The sequence below is a fragment of the Procambarus clarkii genome, chromosome 11 (assembly GCF_040958095.1).
Source record: "Procambarus clarkii isolate CNS0578487 chromosome 11, FALCON_Pclarkii_2.0, whole genome shotgun sequence".
NCBI lineage: Eukaryota > Metazoa > Arthropoda > Malacostraca > Decapoda > Cambaridae > Procambarus > Procambarus clarkii.
In genome coordinates, this window is record NC_091160.1 from 32005423 (window position 1) to 32029902 (window position 24480).

Here is a 24480-nt window from a genome sequence, read left to right on the forward strand (position 1 = left end):
TTGGATTTGAAATGGTGTGGATAGAAAAGGCATGTCTTAGACTTATTTTCTCAATAGAAATTCAAACCACAAAAAAAAAGATAACGGACCCCTCAGAGTTCACCTTAACTGGCATCAGCATCAAAATGTAAATAAATGCACAACAAAGTGGTTATGAGGTGTACAGTACTGCATTTAAAAACATCAAGTGTCCAGGCACTAGCTTATAATATAAGTATAGCTTTGATACACAATGCATATTAAATCTTCAGTTTAAAGATCACAAAATTGGATATTCAACAACCTGTATTCACCTAGTTGTTGTGTTTGCGGGGGTTGAGCTTTGCTCTTTCGGCCCGCCTCTCAACTGTCAATCAACTGTTTACTACTTTTTTTTTCCACCACACACACATCCCAGGACGCAGCTGTCTAACTCTCACGTGAGAGATTTACTGCTAGGTAACAGGGGCATTCAGGGTGAAAGAAACTTTGCCCATTTGTTTCTGCCTCGTGCGGGAATCGAACCCGCGCCACAGAATTACGAGTCCTGCGCGCTATCCACCAGGCTACCAGGCCCCCCCAATCACCAATCACCTGTGGGTGATGGGGTAGGCATATAGGATTCTAAGCCTTCTTTCCTGCAGGATAATAAGAGTAAAATATAATATAAAAAATGTATTATACAATTCTTAAAACTTATTACATAAATTACAAAATTGAAACAACACAAGCAGGATCTTTTTTTGGTGATGATATGGTTTGTACAGTGGATGAATAGACTAATTAACGATTTCCAAGTTCAATACTATAAACTTGCACATTAACTGACACCCAAGTTGTCTCCCTAATAACATCATTAATGACTTTAATGCTTGACTAAATGACAACTGTAAGCCCTATAATTTCTCAAGATCATTTCAGTATAAACTAATTTTTTTTATCTTAACTCAGCTCGGCTGGCAAAACAACTTGAATGTCAGCGCAAAATGCTCAATACTGCTAACAGAACTCTGCATACAATATAAAACTATGAATACTTTTCTCATACAAAGGATCTACTTTACACCAAAAATGTTAGAGAAATTACTCTAAAATGTATGTACACTAATGTTACTGTGATAAACAGAAAATTCAAAATGGTTGTAGCTTGTAATATTATTTTCCAATTACAGCACAGTCTTGTACTATTAAAATGAATCCTCAGGAATTATCTTCAATGAGATCAGTCGTATGTGCACAGTCTCATGTGAAATAAGATACAATCGTATATTTAAGGGGCAAATACACACTACAATCTGAGATCATTTAACCGTTTCTTCAACTGAATTATAAAGTAAATGCTTGTCTGACTCAACAGTGAGGTGGGAGTGGGGTAAAAGTCTGTGAGAAGTATATTTAATATTAAAATAAATGCAACACCAATTACTGAACTGTGGTGGTGGTGCAGAATGCCAAATGCCTTTGTCTGTTAGAAGACGTGCACTGGGTTGTATTTGTGAGCAATCAAACCACGCAATACAACAGAATGCCAGAAACAAATAATAAAATAATGGCATCAAAACAGCACCAAGATGGTTTATGGTTTCTAAACAATAGAATGCACACACGTCTTAACTGGAAAATAAGCAAGTGCCAAGTTGTCCTACATTCATCTACCCAATATTTGTACTTCTTTTTCCAGTCACAATACAGTGGATCTAGTGCATTACAATACCATATCCACCATACATAAACCTTCAACTTCTATCTCATTTTATATGTACTGTATGTATGTATATATATATATATTTATTTTGAACCAAAGCAAAGCGAGCAAATTCTTATACTTTTGCTCAAGTGTTAAATAATTATATTTGAAGTAAAGTGTCATATGAGGCGAAACCTCTCCTCCATCCGCGCTCACATCCGTAGGGGATATGTGACGAGTGGTAGAAGGCACAAGGTCAAGGGGTGGATCATTAGCGAGGCAGCAGAGGTGGGTGTGGTAAGCTCATGTATTGAAATAATTATTGCCTTGAGTATGATTACAGATGACATACAGTGTAAACACTGTGGGAGAGGATGTCCTATATATACATGTCCTATGAACACTTGCTATGCCAATTTTGATTTCTTAAAAGTCTGATAATTTTTAAAAAAGAAGAAACTGCAACTTATCCCGACTTGGATAATCTTTGTAGTACTATACATGCAACATTCAAATATACCCATCGTCTATCTCTTATGCAATTTTACCGTTGGGGTCGTAATAAATGGCAAAACATTATTTTAAAACCAAGCTACCTGGTGGAAGAATGACATCTTTTATTGAAACTTTTAGACCACTTGTAAAGTAAGGATTATTAACCTATATACACTGATATAACAACATTACCTAACAACTGAGAAAGGAGTTAATTGTAATTGTTATTTGCCTACGATGTCTGTGTCTCAACTGTTCAAAAGTACTGCAGCTCCCACTGTAATCAACAGAAACTACAAAACAGGTTAAAATTTAGTTTTAAGACTGCAAGAGTATTTTTTATTACACTTTGTTCTCTAGTGTCAGAATCCACTTTAAATATACCCAAACCTTATTTAACAAGGACATAAGTCATGCTGATTACAGTGTTTCTATTCTCCTCTCAACACACTTCTATGACTTGCAAGAAATATACACAAAATGCTGCAAATACAAATTAAGGTTCGGTTTCTTTGCCAACATCAGCACTACACTACACATTCTCAACTCATTTAAACATTACTGTTCCTCCAATATCTTTTATCATTCATACCCAGCCCCTTGCCCCTATATATTTGGTTGGCTGCCCAAGCCTGTAAGCATTTTAGAGTTTAATTGCAAAACCACAGCAAGATTACTTACATTGTTCAAATTTCTACTTTATTATGCAGTAGTGCGCATATACATACATATATATATATATACACATACATACATACTGGCTGAATATATTTCATAAACCATTATAATTCATGTGATCTAATAAGTTTTTATTTTTATTTATGGTAACTGGGTGAGAATATGAAGAGTGGATATGAAGAGTGGGAGGGGAGGGGGGGGGGGGAATCGCAGCTGGGTGTAGTTGAAGACATGATAAACATTTGGAGGTGGTGTAAACTGACTGGTGCAGCATGCTGGTTACTGCAATATGAGCAATTTGCCAAATGATACCATAAAAAATTAATTGTGAAGTCATATGATATGTACAAAGGCAGAGACTAAAACTTGCACTTGCTTTCAACAATAACTGAAAAAAAATAATTGTAAGGGTGATCCCTCAATATAAAATACCTGTAATGTATGGCATCCTTAATAAAAACAAGCTATGCTTTCTTGAATTATCATTAACAATAATCCATCAAGAGCTCAAAATACGACCGTTTAATACAACACCGATGAACAGAAAGTAACCGATGTGAAAATTATCATTAAAATAAAAAATTCAACATGGTTCAATAAGAGATGCAAATTGGGCTAAACATTAACTTAAGTTACAGGAAAGCAAATATTTGACTGTACTAATCAAACTGTATACGTAACATTACACTCTGCTTACTGTTGATTCTCATGCACCTATTGTCCTGTTGTTGCTTCAACAGGATGAAAATCCAATGGGGTTTCTAACAGGTCCAGTAGAGAATCTGCACACACCACTGTAAAAATCTTAGTTTTATTTTACAGCACACAACATTGACTTGAACCTATAATTATATTTGGAATTCATTATGGGTAATTACAAACTAGCAGTTTCTTTTACATAAAATAACTTTGAAGTTTTATATATATATATATATATATATATATATATATATATATATATATATATATATATATATATATATATATATATATATATATATATATATATATATATATATATATATATATATATATATATATTTATATATATATTTATATATACATTAGTATATTTTGGTAGCAGTCTTTCTTGTAAACATATGTTGTTGAATATGACCGAAAGGGTAAGATTAATGATTCTAACACGAATCTTCTCAATATTTCTAATTTATTCTTCACTGTCGAGGGTAGTTGAAAAATTAACTCTCCAAATTTAATTTTCAGTTAAATTTTACATACTCTGTTAATGCTTATATTTGTTTTTACGGTGAGGTGATAGGACATGAATCAATGGGTACATTGCGTGTTTTATCTTCTTGCTTCTGTGTTGGTTCGGGGTCTTGAAATGGGTAGAATGTAATTATGTGTAATTGGCTGTTGATTGCTGGCTTTAACTTTTTGATGTGTAGGGCCTCGCTGATGTCGAGTCTCCTGTTGCCGTCGTATCTGTCGACAACAGATATTTGACAACAGGAGACTCAACATCAGCGAGGCCCTACACATCAAAAAGTCAAAGCCAGCAATCAACAGCCAATTACACATAATTACATTCTACCCACTTCAAGACCCCGAACCAACACAGAAGCAAGAAGATAAAACACGCAATGTACCCATTGATTCATGTCCTATCACCTCACCTTAAAAATGAATACTGTTTAAGCATTAACAGAGTATGTGTAAAATTGTCTTTGAAAATGTAAGAAGTGTCTTGCAAAACGCTTCTAGGCGTCAAACCATAAATTAAGTGTGAAAATTAACTTTGGAGAGTTCATTTTTCAACTTCCCTTGACAGTGAAGAAAAACGTAAGAAATATTGAGAAGATTCGTGTTAGAATTACTAATCTTACCCTTTCAGTTTTTTCTAGCCATTTAAACAGCATTCACATTACAGCTAACCTTAGACTGTTGGCTTCTAATTGAATTACCTGGACTTAATGTGTAATCAGTTAACTTTTTATCCATGTTTAATAATTACATTTTCAAAATCAAATATAAATGAATATAACAAGTGGCTGAACTGCCTCTAAAGCACACACACATCATGATCAATATTCCACTGGTTTAAATCCCTCCTTATCAAGGATTTCCAACTCAAAAATTCCTGAATGTTATCAATGAAACATTATTTTTACTCAAGGACAACAAAAACCTGAGAGAAAAGAAATCATTTAACTATTATACTGGTAAAGTTAAACTGCACAGAGAGAAAAAGGGGTACAGATGTATTTCGTAATACAAAAGAAGAAATACAGATCGATCCTTGGGTTTTATGCTCAGCAACTCACTACACAGACCACTGACGTGAAAGGTAAAAATTGAGACCAATGATCAGTTGTGTATGGCTAGTGCAAATGATGAGTCACAATAACATGGCTGAGGATGAAGATTAGAGGTTGGTGATTTATGAGTTTGCAAAGCAATATTTCTAAACCATTTGTCAACATCATTTCTGACACCTGGTATTAATTACCCTTAAGGACTCCTGCTTCATACCTGCTTGATGGGGTTCTGGGAGTTCTTCTACTCCCCAAGCTCGGCCTGAGGCTAGGCTTGATTTGTGAGAGCTTAGTCTAACAGGCTGTTACTTGGAGCAGCCCACAGGCCCACGTATCCACCACAGCCCAGTTTTCTCGTGAAAATATCCAAGGTTTTTCTGGTTTTCAATTCTATTAAAAATCACAGCATTGAATACTGTATAATGAAGTGCATGTTTCTGGTAGAGCCTCAATGGCTCCCCACGAGTCCCTTAGCCCTTTCTAGGTGCATTCATTCGTAGTTTCTCAACTCCGAATTGACTTGTGGATGACACAAGAGCCTGGAGCTTCGGTTGCCATCTGGTGGCGGCCATTTGCAACTAGGGTGTTCAAGCTAGTTTTGAGTTAATCATTTGCAGACAAATCAATATTTGACTGTTTCAATGGTTTGTTTTATGTGAACTTTGCAGCTGCTTGTATGGCTTCACTAACTTTCTGGATGCTTCCTTGGTAAGTGGGTAATCATAACAATCCCCAGTTTCCTGTTCCTCTGAGAGGGGGACTAGGTTATGGATCTGGGCCAGGATTCAACATACATTTATGCATCTACTTAAAAGCCTGTACATCTTTCCTTAAAATTTGCTGGCTTTGTACACATTTATTAAATGGTGTACGAGCATTGAAATTTCCTATTCAAATGTTATAATTGTTGTAAGCAGCCTCCTAGTGCTTTTGGGCTAATAAACTGTTTGTTTAATATACGTAAACAAAGCCGCCAATGATTGAGAAAGGTGTACAGGTTTATAAGTACTTGCATAACTGCTTAATGAATCCAGGTCCTGGTATTTGGTGGACCATACAGGACTCCTACTTCTCCGCCTCACGATTCCCATTCTCCTTAACGGTCAGGTGCGAGACGAAGACGTCCGTTATGACATCCTTCGCCATACTTTCTGCTTCATTCCTCATGTCTCTGGCCTGAAGAGACTGTAGGGTCTGTGGCCTGAAGAGACTGTAGGGATCCCATCCCTCTTTGCTATTTCCCGGTATTGGGCAGCTGGGGCGCATCCGATCCCTTGATCCATTGTTTCCCCTAAACCATAAACCAACAAAAACAGACTCCTGCAGCTGATGTGTCTCTGTAGAGGAAGTTACCCCAGCACGATAGCTGCAGGCAGCCACCAAGAGGCTCCTCTAGAAATATTTGGTGTATGTCTGACAAAACTGCACGAGTTTATGTAGAATATTAACAAATGAATAAAGAATGCATTCTACAACTGAAACATTTCCATAATTATGTCAACATTAGTTTGCAATTGCAAGTTGCCACCTGGCACCAACAAGTTATTTCCCCACATGTGCAAAAATTATTGACAATTATTGATACCTGCATGTAATTGTATTTCTGTAAATTTCTTAATTTTAAGTGATTTTAAACAAAATAATCACAATACAGCAAAGCTTAGCTATAGTGGTACAATTCGTTCTGGACCCATTGTGATGCAAAGAATGTCTGCTGCAATCAACTTTGTAATATCCACTACTTTATGGTTAAACTTATTATTAGTGCAACTATTACAACATGTTTTTAAGAATACTTAGATACCAAAATAAATTGTAAAAATGAATTTGTAATATATATAAACATGTTGGCTTTTTTTGGGGGTGGGGGCTGTGGTAACGTCTAGCAAAAATGTGGACTCGACCGAAAATCTTCCACTATTTTCAGTAGCAACTAATCACGATATAATGACTATCATCCTCCTTTCATAAATCTTGATTTCGGTGTAGCCACGATCCATTCAAGCCAAACTCCGTAACAAATATACTGTACAGTACTATATATACGTTAACAAACTCAATTTTATCAATTCTTTTTGCTGAACCAAACTTGGGCCTGGCAAGATGCCTTGGGAGTATATTTTCTTGTACAGTAGTATCCTTTGAGACAGTTTATCTGTCCTTGGTCTGTCTGGGATATTGTCCTGGATACACAGTATAATATATTAAATTGTAATATATTCAATGACAAGAGTCCCTTCATTTCCATTTGCAAATCCTTTAGTGCTGATAATGCAACACAACTTGCTTCAGGTAATATGAAGCACAGTATTAATAAACATCAGGATATTTGTTAATTTTGCATTTATTGGAAACAAAATGAGGAAAACCGCTATTCATACTAGTGTCCCGACTGTCCTGCTATGATGTTGTACAAATGTTATACTGTACCATAAGGTACCTCAAACAGCCACAAGTGGTTACCAATAGCTTTAGTCACCTTAATATTGAATGAAACCAAAAATATTAACCCAACAAAGCATTTTTGTGTTAGGTAAGCCATTGATTATACAGTACCACATTTTTTTTTAATATTCTACGGTTGTTTAGTACAATACTGTACAGTACTCTAATTTCAATTAAAAAAATGATTCACCAGTTAATCTGACCAGGTCATCTTAAAAACTGGAAAGTTTCATAAAAATCTAATAATTAATAGGTTTTTTGTAATAAAATTTGGGCTACTCAAATGCATCCTAGTCTCCTGCAAGATCCTTAACTACATTTCACGAGTTGCAGCGTCTTGGAATACACCTTGCACAAAACCCAGTCGACTGTGTTCATTAAAAATATAAGAATCTATGATTTGATGACTTTAAATAATATTATGTATGTATGTATGTGTGTGTATATTATTATTATTATTATTATTATTATTATTATTATTATATATATATATATATATATATATATATATATATATATATATATATATATATATATATATATATATATATATATATATATATATATATATATATATATATATATATATATGTATATATATTTATTTATTTATTTATTTATTTCAATTTCTTCCATACCTTTAAAGCATAAATAAAAAGAAAATGGTATATCATTTATAAATTTGTAAAGCATCACAAACATTGTACTGCATAATTACATATCACCATATTTCAAGTTTGTCTAATGAACATCCTTCCATGATATTTATTTGTCCATTGTTTAACAAATTGCTTTTATGTTCTCTCTTTAAAAACAAAAAAAAAAGCGCACATGAAAGCCCGTTTAACAAATACTGTAATGAAAAAGTAAATGTTAATTTGCTGGTAACTATAATAAGTTAATTTGGTACTCTGGCTACATCAGTCAAAATTCTTACACACACACACAGCTTTAGAAAATTGTGTTAATACTGAGCCAGGTGAAGAGAAGGGTTTGGAGGCAATATAAATACTCTCTGCGAGTGCTTTCAACAATCAGGCACACCACTCCTGTCAGCTGCTTCATCTTCTAGCAGCTCCATCTCAAGCTCCATCACACTCAATGAACGAATGTTAATATCCAGTATATCTGACAATACTTCATCCTCCGTAAGCACTGAGATGTGTTAAAAAAAATCATAAAAACTTAACAAAATATGTACAACTTCTGGACATACACCAAGACAGTCATTATTTGTATCATATGTTGGCATCCAGTTTGTATGATCATGATGAGAAAGGCAGCACTCCGACTACCGTTAATTTCCTTGGGTTCACATGTTAGAAATCTTGCAAAACTCGTGTGTGTTAACCTTAAGGTTTAATGTGCAACTAATAACTGGAAAAATGATTCATAAAAATTGAATGCACATGTAAGTACTAATGTGTTCCAACAGACAATAGACCCCATATCTACAACTAATCACTGCACAAACTAAGCAACTAATTTACCAATACAGTACTGCATTCCCACAACTATTTATTAAACGCTGGTTTTTCTCTGATTTACACTACAGCTGTAAATGAATTCCTACATGATTAACTGACAGAATCTCAGAAGAAATGGCATATTTACATTTCCTTTCTTTTACCCAAGCAGTATGAGAACTAATAATACATTGAAACCATCACCAGAACAATTTCCTGCAGAACACAAATTATGAGCATCGTTTATCAGGGAAACTAATTACAGCAGACAAAATACAAACATACAGTATGCCTCACTCACATCCACTCACACTCGCAAGATTTCAAGACACTTGTTGTAGCAGATAGCAATCCAATCTGGTTGTGTTGCTCCCCACTGAATTTGATTTATTTCTCCTTCTGCCGCCGTGTAGGCTAATATTGGGTCTTCTATTGCCCGAGGCATCTGTTGTACATCCCATATTAATGCTTGATGATCATCACCTGAAAGGAGGTTCACATTTCAGTAATAAAACATGGAGTACTATCTCAAGTCACTTAATGTAGTGTCAGGTATTTTATATGCAAATAAAATTGTTCAGGGACTTTCAGAAACCAGAATGACCTTTTTTAGTGTCTGAAAACTGAGAATATAACCACCACAGAAGAAACTAAAATGTGCCATTGAAGTGCTATTGTTAACGCTATATTAGTGCCATGTTTTTTGATAACATCTTTCTGGATTATGCTGCAATAGGTTTGCAAGCTTTGGCCAAGTCTCACGACAATCATCACAAACATCACCCTTTTTTCTACTAAATTAGTTCATTCTTTAGTTGAATCAATTCCTCATTTGTAAGGTTTTTATCCTAAGAGTAACACTTGAACTGCATCAGCCTGTTCCATTTTATGAAATTCAGTACCTCTAGCAACTTCAACGATATTCTGATGAATGTCATTAAACAACCATACCAGACCTCAGGAAAGAGGAACAGAAAGAGAAAGTAGACAAAAGGGTAAGGGACCAAGCTAAATGTAAAGACCAGACTAACAAGGCCTGTCAACACACTAGGCAAGCCAGGAAAAACTCTGCCAACCCCTTCTGAAGGAGTGAAGTGAGCATCTTTTCCAAGGTTATCAAGACCGGAACCAGATCCAAGGCCTCCACGCCTGGGGAAGATCCATGCGAAACCACATCCTCAGAGTTGCCCAGAGAACCCCTCCATGAGGACCCAAACATACAAAACTGCCCCCCAATTGTGTATGCTCTTGGTAGTATCCACAATAAGCCCTGGACAACACTGGCTGCTGCACATGGAGTTGCCACTTACCCATGTCCTTGGAGGGTGCCAAAACAAACAAATAGTCCCCGAGAGGAGGATAAGAAGCCTAGCCCAGGAAAGATGGAACTAACTTCTGGGCAATCAAGCCTGTAAATCCAAGAGACCCTCCTGCCAAGCCCCCAAGGAAAAGAGGAGGGTTATCAGTCAGCCAGGATGTACCCAGAACTTCATACACAGCTAATAAGCTGAGATAAAACCCATGCTCAAAAGAGGGCAGGTCTATCAACGAAAGCTTCCAAATTCTGCAAGAGGCACCAAAATAGCTCCGTGTAAGCCACGGAAAGAGAAATGCAGGAAGACAGAAACCTCAGGAAATACGATGACTCCAAGGTACCGAAAGGGATCAGAAATCGAACCTGTGGGGGAGCAGACAAGAGATCATACTCATAGAAGGGGATACAAAATTCTCCCCCTGAAGCAAAAGACCCTCCACAGAGAAAACCAGAGTTCATGAAGGTTGAAAAGGCACCCACACTTCTTTGACTTCTCCCTCCATCCCTGAAGCCTGTCTTGAAGGCTCTGGATCACAGCCAAAGTCCTTGCCCACTACCTGAGCCAGAAAGCCATTCTTCCAAAGAGTAGGGGTCAGAGTGGGGTGGCAGTTGTGAAGGAGAAAACTCTGAAGCCACAGTGAGACCAGAAGGCTTGACTGCCTCTGCTATCGAAGAGGCTGGGGTCACCGCGGGAGAAGGCCAAGCTACACCTTGACCCAACTCAAAACTCCTCAGATGCTTTGGTGTCAGAACCAAGGATATGGGAGACCAGAAGCAAGGTGAGCCACACACCCGCAGGAGGAAAAGGAGGTACAGAATTAGTCCAGGTGGTCACCAACACCTCTAATTTTGGGTCCCTAAACACCATACAGCCAACTCCAGGGCATTCAATTAATCATAATGAACGGCAGTGAACGGAGCACTACCGGTAATAGAGACCACCAGAACTTCAGTGACAGAACTGAGCAGGGAAACCGGCCGAGGGCTGTGCCGCCTGGCAGTGGCCATCAGTAATAGTGAGTTCAAGCTAATTTTGATTATTATTTTGAATCATTTGCAAAATTTGTTTGGCAGTTTTAAGGTTCTGTTTTCTGTCAACCCTCGAGTTGTCACTCTCTGAGCCTCTGTGAGGGGAGACCAGCTTGTGGCTCTGGTCCCCGGTAGGCCAAACCCAACTCCTGCCACTCATGTAACCCATCATTATTAGATCAAGCAATGTCAATGAGATAGCTTCAAGGAACAACCAGGGAATATACCCCAAAATATACAGATTTAAGAAAATGGATCTTGTGACATACTGGCAACACAGGTGAAATCTCTTTTAGCTTCTCCTGGTATACACACAATATATCTCAGTTTATTGTGACATATAACCATAAGAGTTAATTCAAAGATTCTAGCAAAAATTTTCTCTATATTTTTTTATTTTTTCTTCCTTAGCAAGAAAGTGTATATGTATATTTGTGCATATGTGTTTACATACATACAAACACACAATTTGTTTTAAGACATATAAGGTTCACAGACACCTACCTGCAGTACAAATGTGAACAGATGAATGCGGGGCCCATGCTATGCCATTTACACATGCTCGATGGTTGTTGAGTCTAGCCACAGGTGTACATGGAACTCTTACGTCTAAAATTATTACCTGTAAATAAAAGATGTAACAAACACTAAAAAAATTCATTCAGAAAATCTTGAACATAGTTTCTTAAGTGTAATACAGTAATGGGAAAGATTAAAACTGTTGAAATTTATTATAAATGAACTATTAAGGAATGCAGAATGTTTAGAATCTGGGGTTAATTTATTAGCACTCAGTCCTCGAAACATTAACAAGCCAACACAACAACAACAATCTATCAATGAACTGTGCCACAGAAGCAAGGACATAGCAGTATAACCAAAACCCATCATTAAAATATTAGACAATACTTTAGACAACATGCTCCTTGAAGATTTGATAAATTATTTCTTGATAAAAACTGAAAAAAAATAAGGATCATGGGTACCCACAGCAAAACATTCCATCCCATAACCTCAGTTATACTTTCTCTAAAATGTATTAAGTTCTCTGTTGGGAAGGACACAACCCAACTGCCATTTTGTTTAATAACAAATTAGATAGCGTTTATCTCGTTAATTATCCCATGCAACCGGCCAATAAACTTTCAATTGCTGAATCTAATCGGAAATATATAATCAATCCTTTCTAGGGACAGTTGGCCAATTTATTATAATCTTTTTTTTTTATGTAAATGAATAAAAGCGGCTGAAAGAATCTCAGTGTGGTGTGAGCAGAGAACAAGTATAAGTGGAAACATTACACATTAACATTATAAAGAATATTCTGGAGCATCAAAAATCCGGCTCCATAAGCCAACAAACTCCAAAAATATGACACAATTTCAGAATAGTTATCCGCATAACATTCACACCCTTTAGAGACAATAAATATGGAAGAGCACAGACAACTTGGACAATGGAATGACAAAAAGAAATCTGTAAAAAGAGTGTCCTATGACCTCCAGATAAAGTGTTAGGTGTGTTGTGATGAAGTTTGTTCTGTCATTTGTGCTGAGGCTGGTTCATGGAATAATTTAAATTGAAAGGATTTTGTATTTTTTTTTTTAATGTTTCCTTTGTAAACCCCTAGGAAAATATGGCAAAGTGGAAGAGTACCAGTTGTGACCCATATGCTGAAGTGTCATGGTAAGACAGACACCTAAGAAAGAGGAAGGATCTAACATTCATGTAGAACCTATTGGTTACTATACTGCTGTTAAGATTATATATATGTAGTTAAATTATGGCTACATAATTCAGAAACATGCTGAAATAAGAAAATCTGGCCTAAAGAAAACGTTCCTCCAGTATCTTCCCTATAAGTGGCAGTATCTTCCCTATAAGTGGCAGTATCTTTCCTGTAAGTGGCATGACAGAGGAGCCATCCAGCAGCCCCATGGAAACATCCACTCCAAACTTATTGGATTAATTTATGCACTCATGAGACCTATTCTCTACCTCAATTTTCTCTTTTCATTATGTTGGCTTCCTATCATCACTAATCTTCAACACTTCACTCCAGTATATTCTTACAATCCTAATGATTTGCATCGCCCTCAATAAAACGTAATCCACTAAATTGCTGCCTTTATTCTATAGCTTTCCAAATTAAATAACTTATATCTATTAAATATTTTTCCATTTAATACATCCAATTTGCAAACTGCACTGCCCAGATTCACTTTCCTGAACCCAGAATATTCCTTTGAAATAACATTAGAAAACAGTGACATTACCTCACAGGCATCCATGGCTACAGTCGAAAGATAGTTAGGGTCTTGCTTATTCCATGCTAGTCGCAACAGAGGAGTGTGTGCAGGATCTTCATAAATGATAGTCGAATGTTCCAAGTGCCGTAAGTCAAACATTCTTACCGAGCCATCAGCACCTATAAAAACAACATAGCTTACATACATGAATTTAAATCAATGTAAATGGTTACGAGTGTATATATCTTCTCATATACGATTAGGCTTACTCAACTTTAACATATTCACTTTCTTACGTTAATATTATATCTTTATATTCATAACATACCTTACCTTAGGTCTACACAAGGCAAGGTATATCGCCAATTGACAGTTGCATCTCATTTTCTCCTGTAAACAATTATAAAATAGCAATACAAAACAACTTACCGACAGATGCAAACATGTCTCTCCCGCCCCCAGCTCTTGAAAATGCAATGTCAAACACTTCTTTATCATGAGCTATTAGCTGTGTTTTCACGTGCCCAGAGACCACATTAACTCGTCCCAGCATCTGCCCAGTCTCCAGCCCCCAGATGGTACATGTTGTGTCAATTGAAGAGGTTCCAATCAGGTTCGGCTCAACTTCATTCCAATCGAAAGATGTTAACGGAGCACAGAAATCTGAGTTTTTATTCTGCAGAAGTGAAAAGGAAAGTAATTATGGATAACACGAATCAGTTGAGCAAGACGTTAAATCTTAAATGAAAATTACTGTACCTAAGATATAACCTTATTTTTTCTTATTTTATTATTATAATAATTATTATTATTATCAATACTGATAGAGAAAATCAGAAGCCATGACGAGGATTTGAACCTGTACACTGGGTACTCCCAAGCACACACCTTAAACCACTGGGTCACGATATGCTCATCAGTAATGTAAGCTGGGATTCAATGTACAGCTTCAGGAAGCCACAAGGAGCTTCCCTCAGAAATGACACCTTTTCTAGATGCACAGCCAAAGGGTTAAGTGAATATATGATGAAGATAGTTATATAGGACATGCACACATTACAAAAATGTCATCACTAAATAACTTACATTATTTAATAGACATGCCATTCTTGTGTCGCCATCTGCTCCTTGCTGCCACACACGCAAGTAGTCACCGCTAGTAGCCAGAAGATCAGGATATATACCTTTCTGTTAAAAAAAAAACACATATACTGTACATCATTATCAAAACCTGTTCAAAATAAGTAATACACTAGAGGACAACGATTAAAAGTACTAAAGCTATGTTCGCCGCGTCCACAGTTGTGTGTGCGAGTAGTGTTGTGTGAGGACATACTGTGCCACCATCTAAGTAACCAATCCAAACCCAAACTCAATTGTATTTATTCAACTCTTCCACCCCCAAACAAGTAAGAAAATGTAATAAGCACACAGCAACCATGTTGAATTCAGTGTGTAACTGTAAAAGTAGCCAAAAATGTAGATACTGTACAGTACTGAAAATGTTTAGCAATCTTAACCACCACCTATCATACACACACACACACACACACACACACACACACACACACACACACACACACACACACACACACACACACACACACACACACTCAGCAGCATTATGGGCAGCTACCACCACCACACACTAAGCACTATAGTCTATGGACATAATACGTAATATACAAATAACATGCAAGATGACTCATTGTGCAGCATGAACAACAAATAACAAAACTATTTTATAATTTCAATATCTGGAATGGCCCCACTATGTAGTGTTACACAATCAAAGTTTAAAAAATTAAGGCAGGTGAGCCCAATATCATTTAATAATTTGAACAGGAAATTCAGCTTTACTCATAAAAATCTGAGCTATGTAAACTAAGGGGTCTACTCAAAAGTTTTCTCTCTTAATATGAAATAGATGTTAAGGAGTAATCAATGAGAAACCATGTGGAAGTTTTACTTTTTACCCACTTGAAAACCTTTATCATATAACACCTTGTCATGCATCTCTCTAGTTAGTATAGATTGAAACTTCAATTTGTCACAAAGGAAAGATTCTCAATGCCAGGTATGAACTGAACTCCACAAATGTTCAGAGGACTGGTAAATGCTTTTTAACCCTTAAATCGCGCATATTGGGGGAACCAGAAGCACAAAAATATTTGAATTATGTAAAAAAACTTAAAAAATGTTAAACAAATCTCCAACTTATTGGCTTCAGCGTCGTGAAACTTTCATCAAAATATTTTCAGAAATTGATCAGACAAATTTTTTAAAAACAAAAACATTTTGTTGATAAGGAGAACAGCTCCTATAACTGGAACTGAGGGATAATGCAGTAATAAAGAGATGCAAGCACCTGTCCAACGCTCAAAGAAGAAGAATAGTAATAAGAAGTGTCCACAAAGTGGATATTTAGTTGGTGCCTTTATAGCATTGCTGAGTAATACATAATAACACAATAATTAATTAATTAATAAACACTTTAACGCAACCGGACCGTAAATATACGGCCCACTTGGCTAACGGGTTCCGCAACCGCGCCGTAAATAGCCGGCCGGTCTAAAAAAAAAACATATAAAATCCAATTCTTATTCGATTGACTTGGGGTTAGTATGAAAATGTTTGCCATTAAATTTCCGTTTTCTCTAATAGGCACATGGCCTATTTGAGAAAACGGCATTGTATTGTAACTTAGAGGAGAGACTATTGAGTTGTTGACACAACGAGGGTAATCGCCCACTTCACACACTCTAGGTGTGGGCCGCGATCATGATTCTACATTTATATGCATATGTCTGTGTAAGGAATTTTATTGCGAGTTCAGTGGTATAAAATATAACGCTGTAGGACTAATGTGGAGCTGACAACAAACAAAAGAGTATGAACATTTTGTTGCTGTTTGGGCGTCACGGCGAGTGATCTACGTTTTATTTATTTCGTGGTGGGATAGCTAATGCTTTGGTGACATGTTATATATATGATCTTGTAGAGAATTTTATTGCCAACGCATTGATACCAAAATGAAATACGTAGCTCGAGAATTGGTGTCAGGAGAGTGAAAAGATTACACACTTTTTGGTGTTTACGCTCAAGAGCCCAAAACGCCGCGCGCACAATGTGCTATTTTTTTTCACGGGGCACACGCGCATTAAAGTGTTATATTAATAACTATGTTGTTATGCTCTATTTTGTTATATATCATATAAATACATTGTCCAATGTTAATATATGTTCCTTTCATCAATGTCCCAAAAATATTATTTAGTGGAATTTTTTTTTTTTAAGATTTTAGTTTTTTCTTTGTTTATTATCTGAGTTTGTTGTAACCTTTACATCCTAGAGAGTGCATACATACCCTTCCCTAATTATATGAAGATAGAATGAAATTGGTTCAAAAATAAATCAGTCGCAACTCGCAGAACTTGGGACTGAATTTTTGGGGGTGATTTTTTCTCAGATTTCAAACTCTATTTTCTTTGACACTTTAGGTTGTTTTGATGATTAGAGACCAGATTAGGGCTTTTTCACTTATATAAAATATATATTCTAAATCATTATAATTATCCCTATATTTTGTTTATTTGGGGGGGGGGGTATTTTTTCTTGACTTCATTTTAACACATATTCTTGAGGTTATCTTGAGGTTATCTTGAGGTTATCTTGAGGTTATCTTGAGGTTATCTTGAGATGATTTCGGGGCTTTTTTAGTGTCCCCGCGGCCCGGTCCTCGACCAGGCCTCCACCCCCAGGAAGCAGCCCATGACAGCTGACTAACACCCAGGTACCTATTTTACTGCTAGGTAACAGGGGCATAGGGTGAAAGAAACTCTGCCCATTGTTTCTCGCCGGCGCCCGGGATCGAACCCGGGACCACGGGATCACAGGTCCAGTGCGCTGTCCACTCGGCCAACCGGCTCCCCACCTTAGTGACTTTTTAAATTACGTACATTAATCCTGCTAGATAACAGTAAACATCAAACTGAAAGTCAACACCCTTAATCTTAGTAGAAGAGGATATGACTAAAAGTGATACTGTATTTCAATATTAAAGTGGATCCAACTCCCCATACCTCACTAACAACGCAACAGTCATACAACAGTAAAGTTTTTATACTCTCCCCAATCTTTCACTATTATACCATAATACTTACACTGTCAGGAATCCACATAATTTTCGTAGTTGGGTAAGGATGGTCGAATGTGGAGCGAACAACAAACTCAGACGTGTCTTCATCCAGCTGAACAATTTGAACTTTGTTGTTGTACTCTTCCACGAAACTTCCCACCGCAAGCCTGAAGGTGACATAAGGCACTCAATCTATTAAGCAGTTTTAAGGTAAAGAGTATAAATAATTAATTCCAAATAAATTCAGCATTATACTAAAGGCCTATGCACAAAATTACTCATCCAGTGTTCTGATTGATTACATATCTTACTTTTAATTTACGAGCAGACTTGTAAGATTGAGTTTTTCTCACACCTTAATGGCATGGGGAGAAATTAGTTTGGAGGAAAAAGAAAAAAAAAATGTTGTACAGTGAAAGGTTTTATTATATTACAGTACAGTGGAACCTCGAGTGACGAGCGGCTTCAGTTACGAGCATTTCGAGTAATGAGCAAGCCACTCACAGAAAATATGTCTCGACTGACGAGCTTTCGCTCGATTAACGAGCGTTCCTGATGGTTCTCAGACATCTCCGACGACAGTTTTGTTGTTATTTCGCAAAACGAGTTTTCCACATGACGAGCTCGGTGCCGGAACGCATTAAACTCGTTAATCAAGGCGCCACTATATATCTATATCTATATATATATATATATATACACACACACATACAGATACTGTATATTAAAATAATACTTGTCTATTCATTACATCATTAGAATTATGTAGTTTCCCCTCATGATTCTCATGAATAAACTGTACATATATAATACTACACAATATATATACAGTATACTGTCTAGCACAAACAAATACATTCACAAATCAACTTGAGCCAGCATTACCATATCCCATACACAGTTCACACTCAATCACAACTCCCTCACCTAATCACTCGCCATATTCACCAATCTCTTCATCCCTCTTCCTACTACTGAACTCCCTCGAATACACTATTCACCAATCTACAGTACTATTATCCATGTAAACACCATGGCCCCAAACCATTTAATAACACTATCGCTCACTTTGGATAAGTGTCAAGTCCATTTTTTTTCTCCAGAGTCCTAACTTTGGACAGGACTCACATCCACTACAAAAATATTTATATTAAATTCATTTTTTATCCGATCGCCCTCAGGATAGTTTCAAATTAAGCGCCTTTAGAATGCGCACAATTTGATACCAAAATGAAAGATGTAACATGAAACTTGATGTACGAACACTTATATGATTATAAATAGGTTTTTGGTCAAAATTTTAAAATATTTGTTAAAATTCTATTTATTGTGCTATTAAGTTGGGACTAGTTTTAAAATGCGCGCCTTTACGTTGCGAACAATTTGATACCAAAATGAAAGATGTAACACAAAAATTGTCAGAACACTGGAAAGATATAAATAATTTTGTGATGATGAGCTTCCAGAATTAAAATATTTGTTAAAATTCCAGTTATTGCTCTATTGTTATGGGACTAGTTTTAAAATACGCGCCTTTTTATTGCGAACAATTTGATACCAAAATGAAAGACGTAACACGAAAATTGATGTTATCAAACTGAATGACACATTAGGTTGCAGTATACAAATTGGTGCTCGTTTATGGGTAACTTTAGGCTTTTCTGCGAGGAGGCAAGCCAGGCTTTTGGACATTATATTCATGCACACCTGTAGGGAATTTAATTGCGGACACAATGATACCAAAATGAACGACGTAGCACGAGAAATAAGGTGAGAAAACTGAAACGAGTATACACATTTAGGCGTCGCCTTGCGCTTGCCTGCACGCTCGCCCACATGCTCGCCCACACATTGGGTGCATGACCTCTAAGTTTGTGGCGCGCCTGTCGGGTGCGCAATAGTATTAAGTGCTGTATACTCGCTTAAATTTTCCGGATAATTTAATTTTACACGTCACATCTCTCCATTATATTTTCATTCCTTACTCTATTGTTACTTGGGCAAGTGACCCTGAGGCCTGACTTCTATTTCATAGAAATGGTGTTGATATACAGCACCATGTTTCTCATCATAGTCATTTAATACTAATACTGTGCTGTGCTATCCTACACAAGGTATGGCACCATGTTAACTTACTGTACCTGAATCTTTTGTCAGGTCGTACAGACCAATTCATGCTGTAGAGTGTCCATGGAGCCGAGTACTTGTATATTTCTTTCCTCTTTGGGGGTGGATGGACCGACATTTCTTCTATGTTATTATCACAATTCTGTCAACTAAGCAGAAAATTATGAATTAAAGTATCAAAAATGCAACATTAGACACACAGACTTGATGTGTGGAACTGTTTACAAGCAAACATTGACAAGATAGTTATACAGTATATATTATTATTATTATTATTATTATTATTATTATTATTATTATTATTATTATTATTATGGGATGCACAATAAACTAGCAAACAACAATCACAAAGTGGGAAAAGAGGAGGGCTACCTTGCGATGATTTCGGGGCTCAACCTCGTGAGGACGTTGAGCCACGAAAGTTCCCTTTCCCTTGAAGGGAAGGGAACCAGCTTAAAGATACAGAGGGACGGAAGGGGAGGGGAGAGGAAAATAACATTAAATAATATGAAAACACCACCAAAGAGAACTGACACCCTGCTACCATGTCCAGGAATATAAGATGCCACAAAATGAGAAACTGTACATTAAGGTATTTAATACCAGTTTCAGCCCCCCTGGGATGCCTGCAGCCAGCCAATGATGGTACTTTATAAGACAAATGCTATCTAGGGTGGTATATTTTTGTACACTAACAGCCCCATTGCAAGCTGGAGAAATGGCTGACCTGAGAACATGCATTGAACTTTTGCTGCCTAAATCTATTCAATTAAAAATTTAAATTATTGAGACTGCTAAAAAATCTCTTCAACTGTATTCTTCAGAATACAGGCGAGACAATAATTCATACTTAGAAAATATTGGAGGGACTGGTTCCAAATCTAACATGGAAATAATTCCTTACAAGACCAAGAGATATGTATGGCAAGAAATGCAAAATAACCCTTTTGAAAAGTACAAGTGCAATGTGTATGCTAAAATAAAATTCTCAGCATTAAGAGCCAAAGACTTTTTCTAACACCCTCCCTCTATTTTGACCTCTCACAATGTTCAAAATGAAACTTGATGTAACATTTTCAAACGTTTGCTGATCACCTTGGCTGTAATTCAAACAACAGACTGTAAGCAGCAGCAACTGCATCTAACAGCCTGGTTTACCAGACCACCACAGGAAGCATGGTCAGAAACCAGGCCAAGGGGACAGTGATTCTCAGAACTACCTGAAGCTAACCTCAAGGTAAGGTAGCTCTGAAATACCTAGACAAATATCTAGAAACCAAGTATGTCATTACAGAAGCATGTTTTGCATATCATTGATCAAAATGAGGAATAATAGATCATAAAATACATAAGTTATAGACAGTTTCCTTACATACTAGCAATAACCTACAGTACCACGCTTTATGCAATAAGATAAAAGAACAAAGTATTTAAAACTATAGAGGGCAAGTGACGTCTTGCCCTCTTATAATTAAAGGGGTAACAGCCTGATAAACCCTGCGAGTGCTATCAATATATAAAAATTGTTCATCACCCAACAGGAATAAGGTTCAGAACCTGGATCTAAAACAGACAGGCTTTTCTGGAATATTTTTATATTTGGTTAAAAGCATGTCTGAAGTTGGGTCGTTGAACCTTACAATTATTTGTAAACCCATAGCTAAGCTTCTGAAGCATTATGCTCACCCAGCCTCTAAAGACAAGCGCTATTGCTTGTTACAGTGTAACACATCAGTGTGATTATGGATAAAAATGGTAACAAGCAAGGGGAGCAAGCACGTCATAGCATAGTAAAATGTCCTCTTATTGCATTCTAAGGTCTCTAGGCTCGACACGATAAAAACTCATCCTGAAGCTAGTAGCATTACCTCAGAGCAACATTGGGTCCACACAGACGGTGGCGTCACTGCCTGGCTACAGACACTAAGCAACACTCGCTCTTCTGCCAGCTAATTAAGAGGCTTCCTTTTTCAACTTGCCGCTACCTGATATCACAATTTTTTACCTCGCAAGCAGAAACAATAAACCTTAAATCACTGTCGAAACTGTAGTGAGCGTCCTTTGGTTCAATATATTTTCGTTTCTCTGGGAATGCATTGGCGTGGGAAGGTTGTGTGAGGAGCAAGAGGGTAAACAAGTGTTGGTGTACCTGGCCGCCTCCCGCGCTCCCAGTAATGGCGGCCGCCTCTCTCTGTTTATAGCCGCCAGGCTCACCAATCTCTGATTTTGCCAAAAATGTGAATTACATTTCTATGGATTCATATACCTTATTGTAAATTATTATAAAATTGTAATATTGATATTTAAAATTCAAATCGGCAGACTGTGTGATAGAAAAATTACGGGATAAGTATCTAGTGTGTGGGAAGTGTTGGCAGACCTGGCCGGATGATGCTGCGGTCCCGCTATTAAGAGCAGCTTCTGCTACAATGTATTTACTATCCTCAATTGAAAGTTAAGTATTGTATTTTAATACTCTTGAAATTTTATTAAATAAATGCCTACATTTTATTTTTAAACTGTTACATAAGCAACTTCCTTCTAAACAAGCTAATATTATGGCAACCCCCAACCCAATATTCAGAAAATAATACTTATTACTCAAGGAAGATCTAATTCCTTTGTTTTAATGGATATTTGAAAAATATTTAATTTTCTACATTTATGATAAATTAATGCACGATTAGAGACCAACAAGTTGTTTTAATGCCATGAGCCAGAGACTAAAGACACCAATTGGGTTATGGAGTGAAGCGCATCAAATTGTTTGGATGTGATAATGGTCTGATAGAATACTTAGGAGGGAGGGAATTATCAGGGGAAAGCGCCAAGCCATGATGACTATATAGCACTTGGAAGAGCTCATGATAAGGCATCTAAGATCTCCAGTACCAGCTATTGGTACTGGTAATGGCTCCAAAGGGCCTCCACTTACGGGCTATTCATGCCCGTGCCTCCTTTTGGGTGGTTTAATCATTATCAATCAATCAACCATCAGGATAAGGATTAGGGATGGGAATGGTGCCCAACCACTTGGACGGTCGCGGGGGGATTGAACGCCGATCTGCATGAAGGGAGTCCGTCGCTCTAGACCAAGACGGTTGGACAGACTTAGGCGCTACAAACACTTTGCCACAAGAGTGTAACACTTATATGCTGTGTTTACGATATTAACCTGCAATGTAAAATGTAATTCTTGCATTGTGATTTGTGGATTTGTACTCACTGGATTTGTGTGCCCCTTGAGGGACTTTAAGTAGAGGAGGGTAGAAATAGCCTAAGTTACTCTATCCCTCATCAAGATTGTAACTTGCTTAGCTAAATGAATTGTGGGGTTCAGTCCCTGAGCCCATTATGTGCCACTGTAACCCTTTCCACTACCGCCCACAAGATGGGTATGGGGTGCATAATAAATGAACTAAACTAACTAACCCTTGGAGATGTACAGTATTTTATTGTCTCCAATAAAATGCATCTCATTACCTTATTAACGTATTTGAACTTGTTTCGGACATGAAATGCTTCGACGACGCTCGTTTTCTGTTTGTTAAAAAGGTGTATATTGCTATCCTAGGAATGCATTAGCTTAGGTTAGACTGTATTTCGCTCAATTTGGCTAGGTTAGGTTGAGCTGAGTTAGTTTAGGTTATGTTGAGCTGGGTTAAGTTAGGCTGTGGTAAGTTAGGTTTGTAGCGAGTAAACCTTATACTCGCTCCAGCCTCTCATTACCTTAATGACAAACTAATTAGCACTGATTATGACTATTCAAATCCTTTCCCTAATTACAGGTAACATTCTTTCCATCCTGTTGGAGGAAGCTGAGGTGTTGTCACCAAATATAAGCAAGCAGGAAGTGAATAGCCACCTCTCTTGGATGGCTTAATCTTTATGAATCAATCGAATAGCCACCTTACGGGCTATTCGTGCCCGTGTCACCTCTTGGGTGGCTTTATCTTTATCAATCAATCAATCGAATAGCCAGGAGTACAATTTCCACAGTGATTCAGATAACTCCAGTACAGAAGCAATGGATTTACCACATCTCTTCAACCTCAAGAATGTAGCACTCATAGTGTGTACAGTTTCAACCTACCCAGAACGCTACAGTTTCGATACAGAGCTTTAGTTTAGTTAATTTATTATGACCCAGGTTACGACCGCATTGAGCTACAACGCTCTCGCTCCCCATCGAGTTTAGACACTCACGATTCCCCATCGAGCCGCCACGCTCTCCCGCATAGAGCTCCGCGACTCGGGCCACACTCAGCTCTCTGCTCTGCTCCAAGCTCCGTCTCAACGTCTACGACACTGCTGTATCCAAGACTACTAAATAAATATGAAAACCCACTAAACACTATGTATCTAATCTACCCAACAACGTAACATAATCGTACGTTACAGGTTAGATTGGTAGTCCAACCAACTGCCCGAAACGCTATGAGTTCTAGTGGCTTTACAGGAATTTAAAAACATCAATAATAATAATAATAATATTTTATTTAGGAAAAGTACATATAGATGCAGTTACAAACATTCTGATTGATTTATAGATAGAGCTAGTACATACAATACCTAAAGCCACTAGTACGCATAGCG

The 24480-nt window shown here is 37.1% G+C and overlaps 1 protein-coding gene across 9 annotated transcripts; it reads right to left on the bottom strand.

Annotated features, from left to right (window-relative positions):
• Positions 1-641: 641 nt before the first annotated feature.
• On the bottom strand, positions 642-22181 carry wap (DDB1 and CUL4 associated factor wap). 9 transcript variants are annotated; one of them, XM_045742676.2, is made up of 9 exons: positions 22034-22181; positions 19899-20033; positions 17783-17924; positions 14706-14807; positions 14049-14295; positions 13647-13798; positions 11875-11992; positions 9338-9509; positions 642-3633 (listed from the first exon to the last, which is right to left on the bottom strand). In XM_045742676.2, the coding sequence occupies exons 2-9, from the start codon at positions 20000-20002 to the stop codon at positions 3573-3575; spliced, it is 1098 nt and encodes a 365-aa protein (XP_045598632.1). In that variant the 5' UTR covers positions 20003-20033; positions 22034-22181; the 3' UTR covers positions 642-3572. The 9 variants fall into 9 exon arrangements, with proteins under 9 accessions (XP_045598632.1, XP_045598636.1, XP_069178596.1 ...); XM_045742680.2 differs by having other exon boundaries at positions 9328-9509; XM_069322495.1 differs by having other exon boundaries at positions 9328-9509; positions 21753-22071.
• Between the last annotated feature and the right edge of the window lie 2299 nt (positions 22182-24480).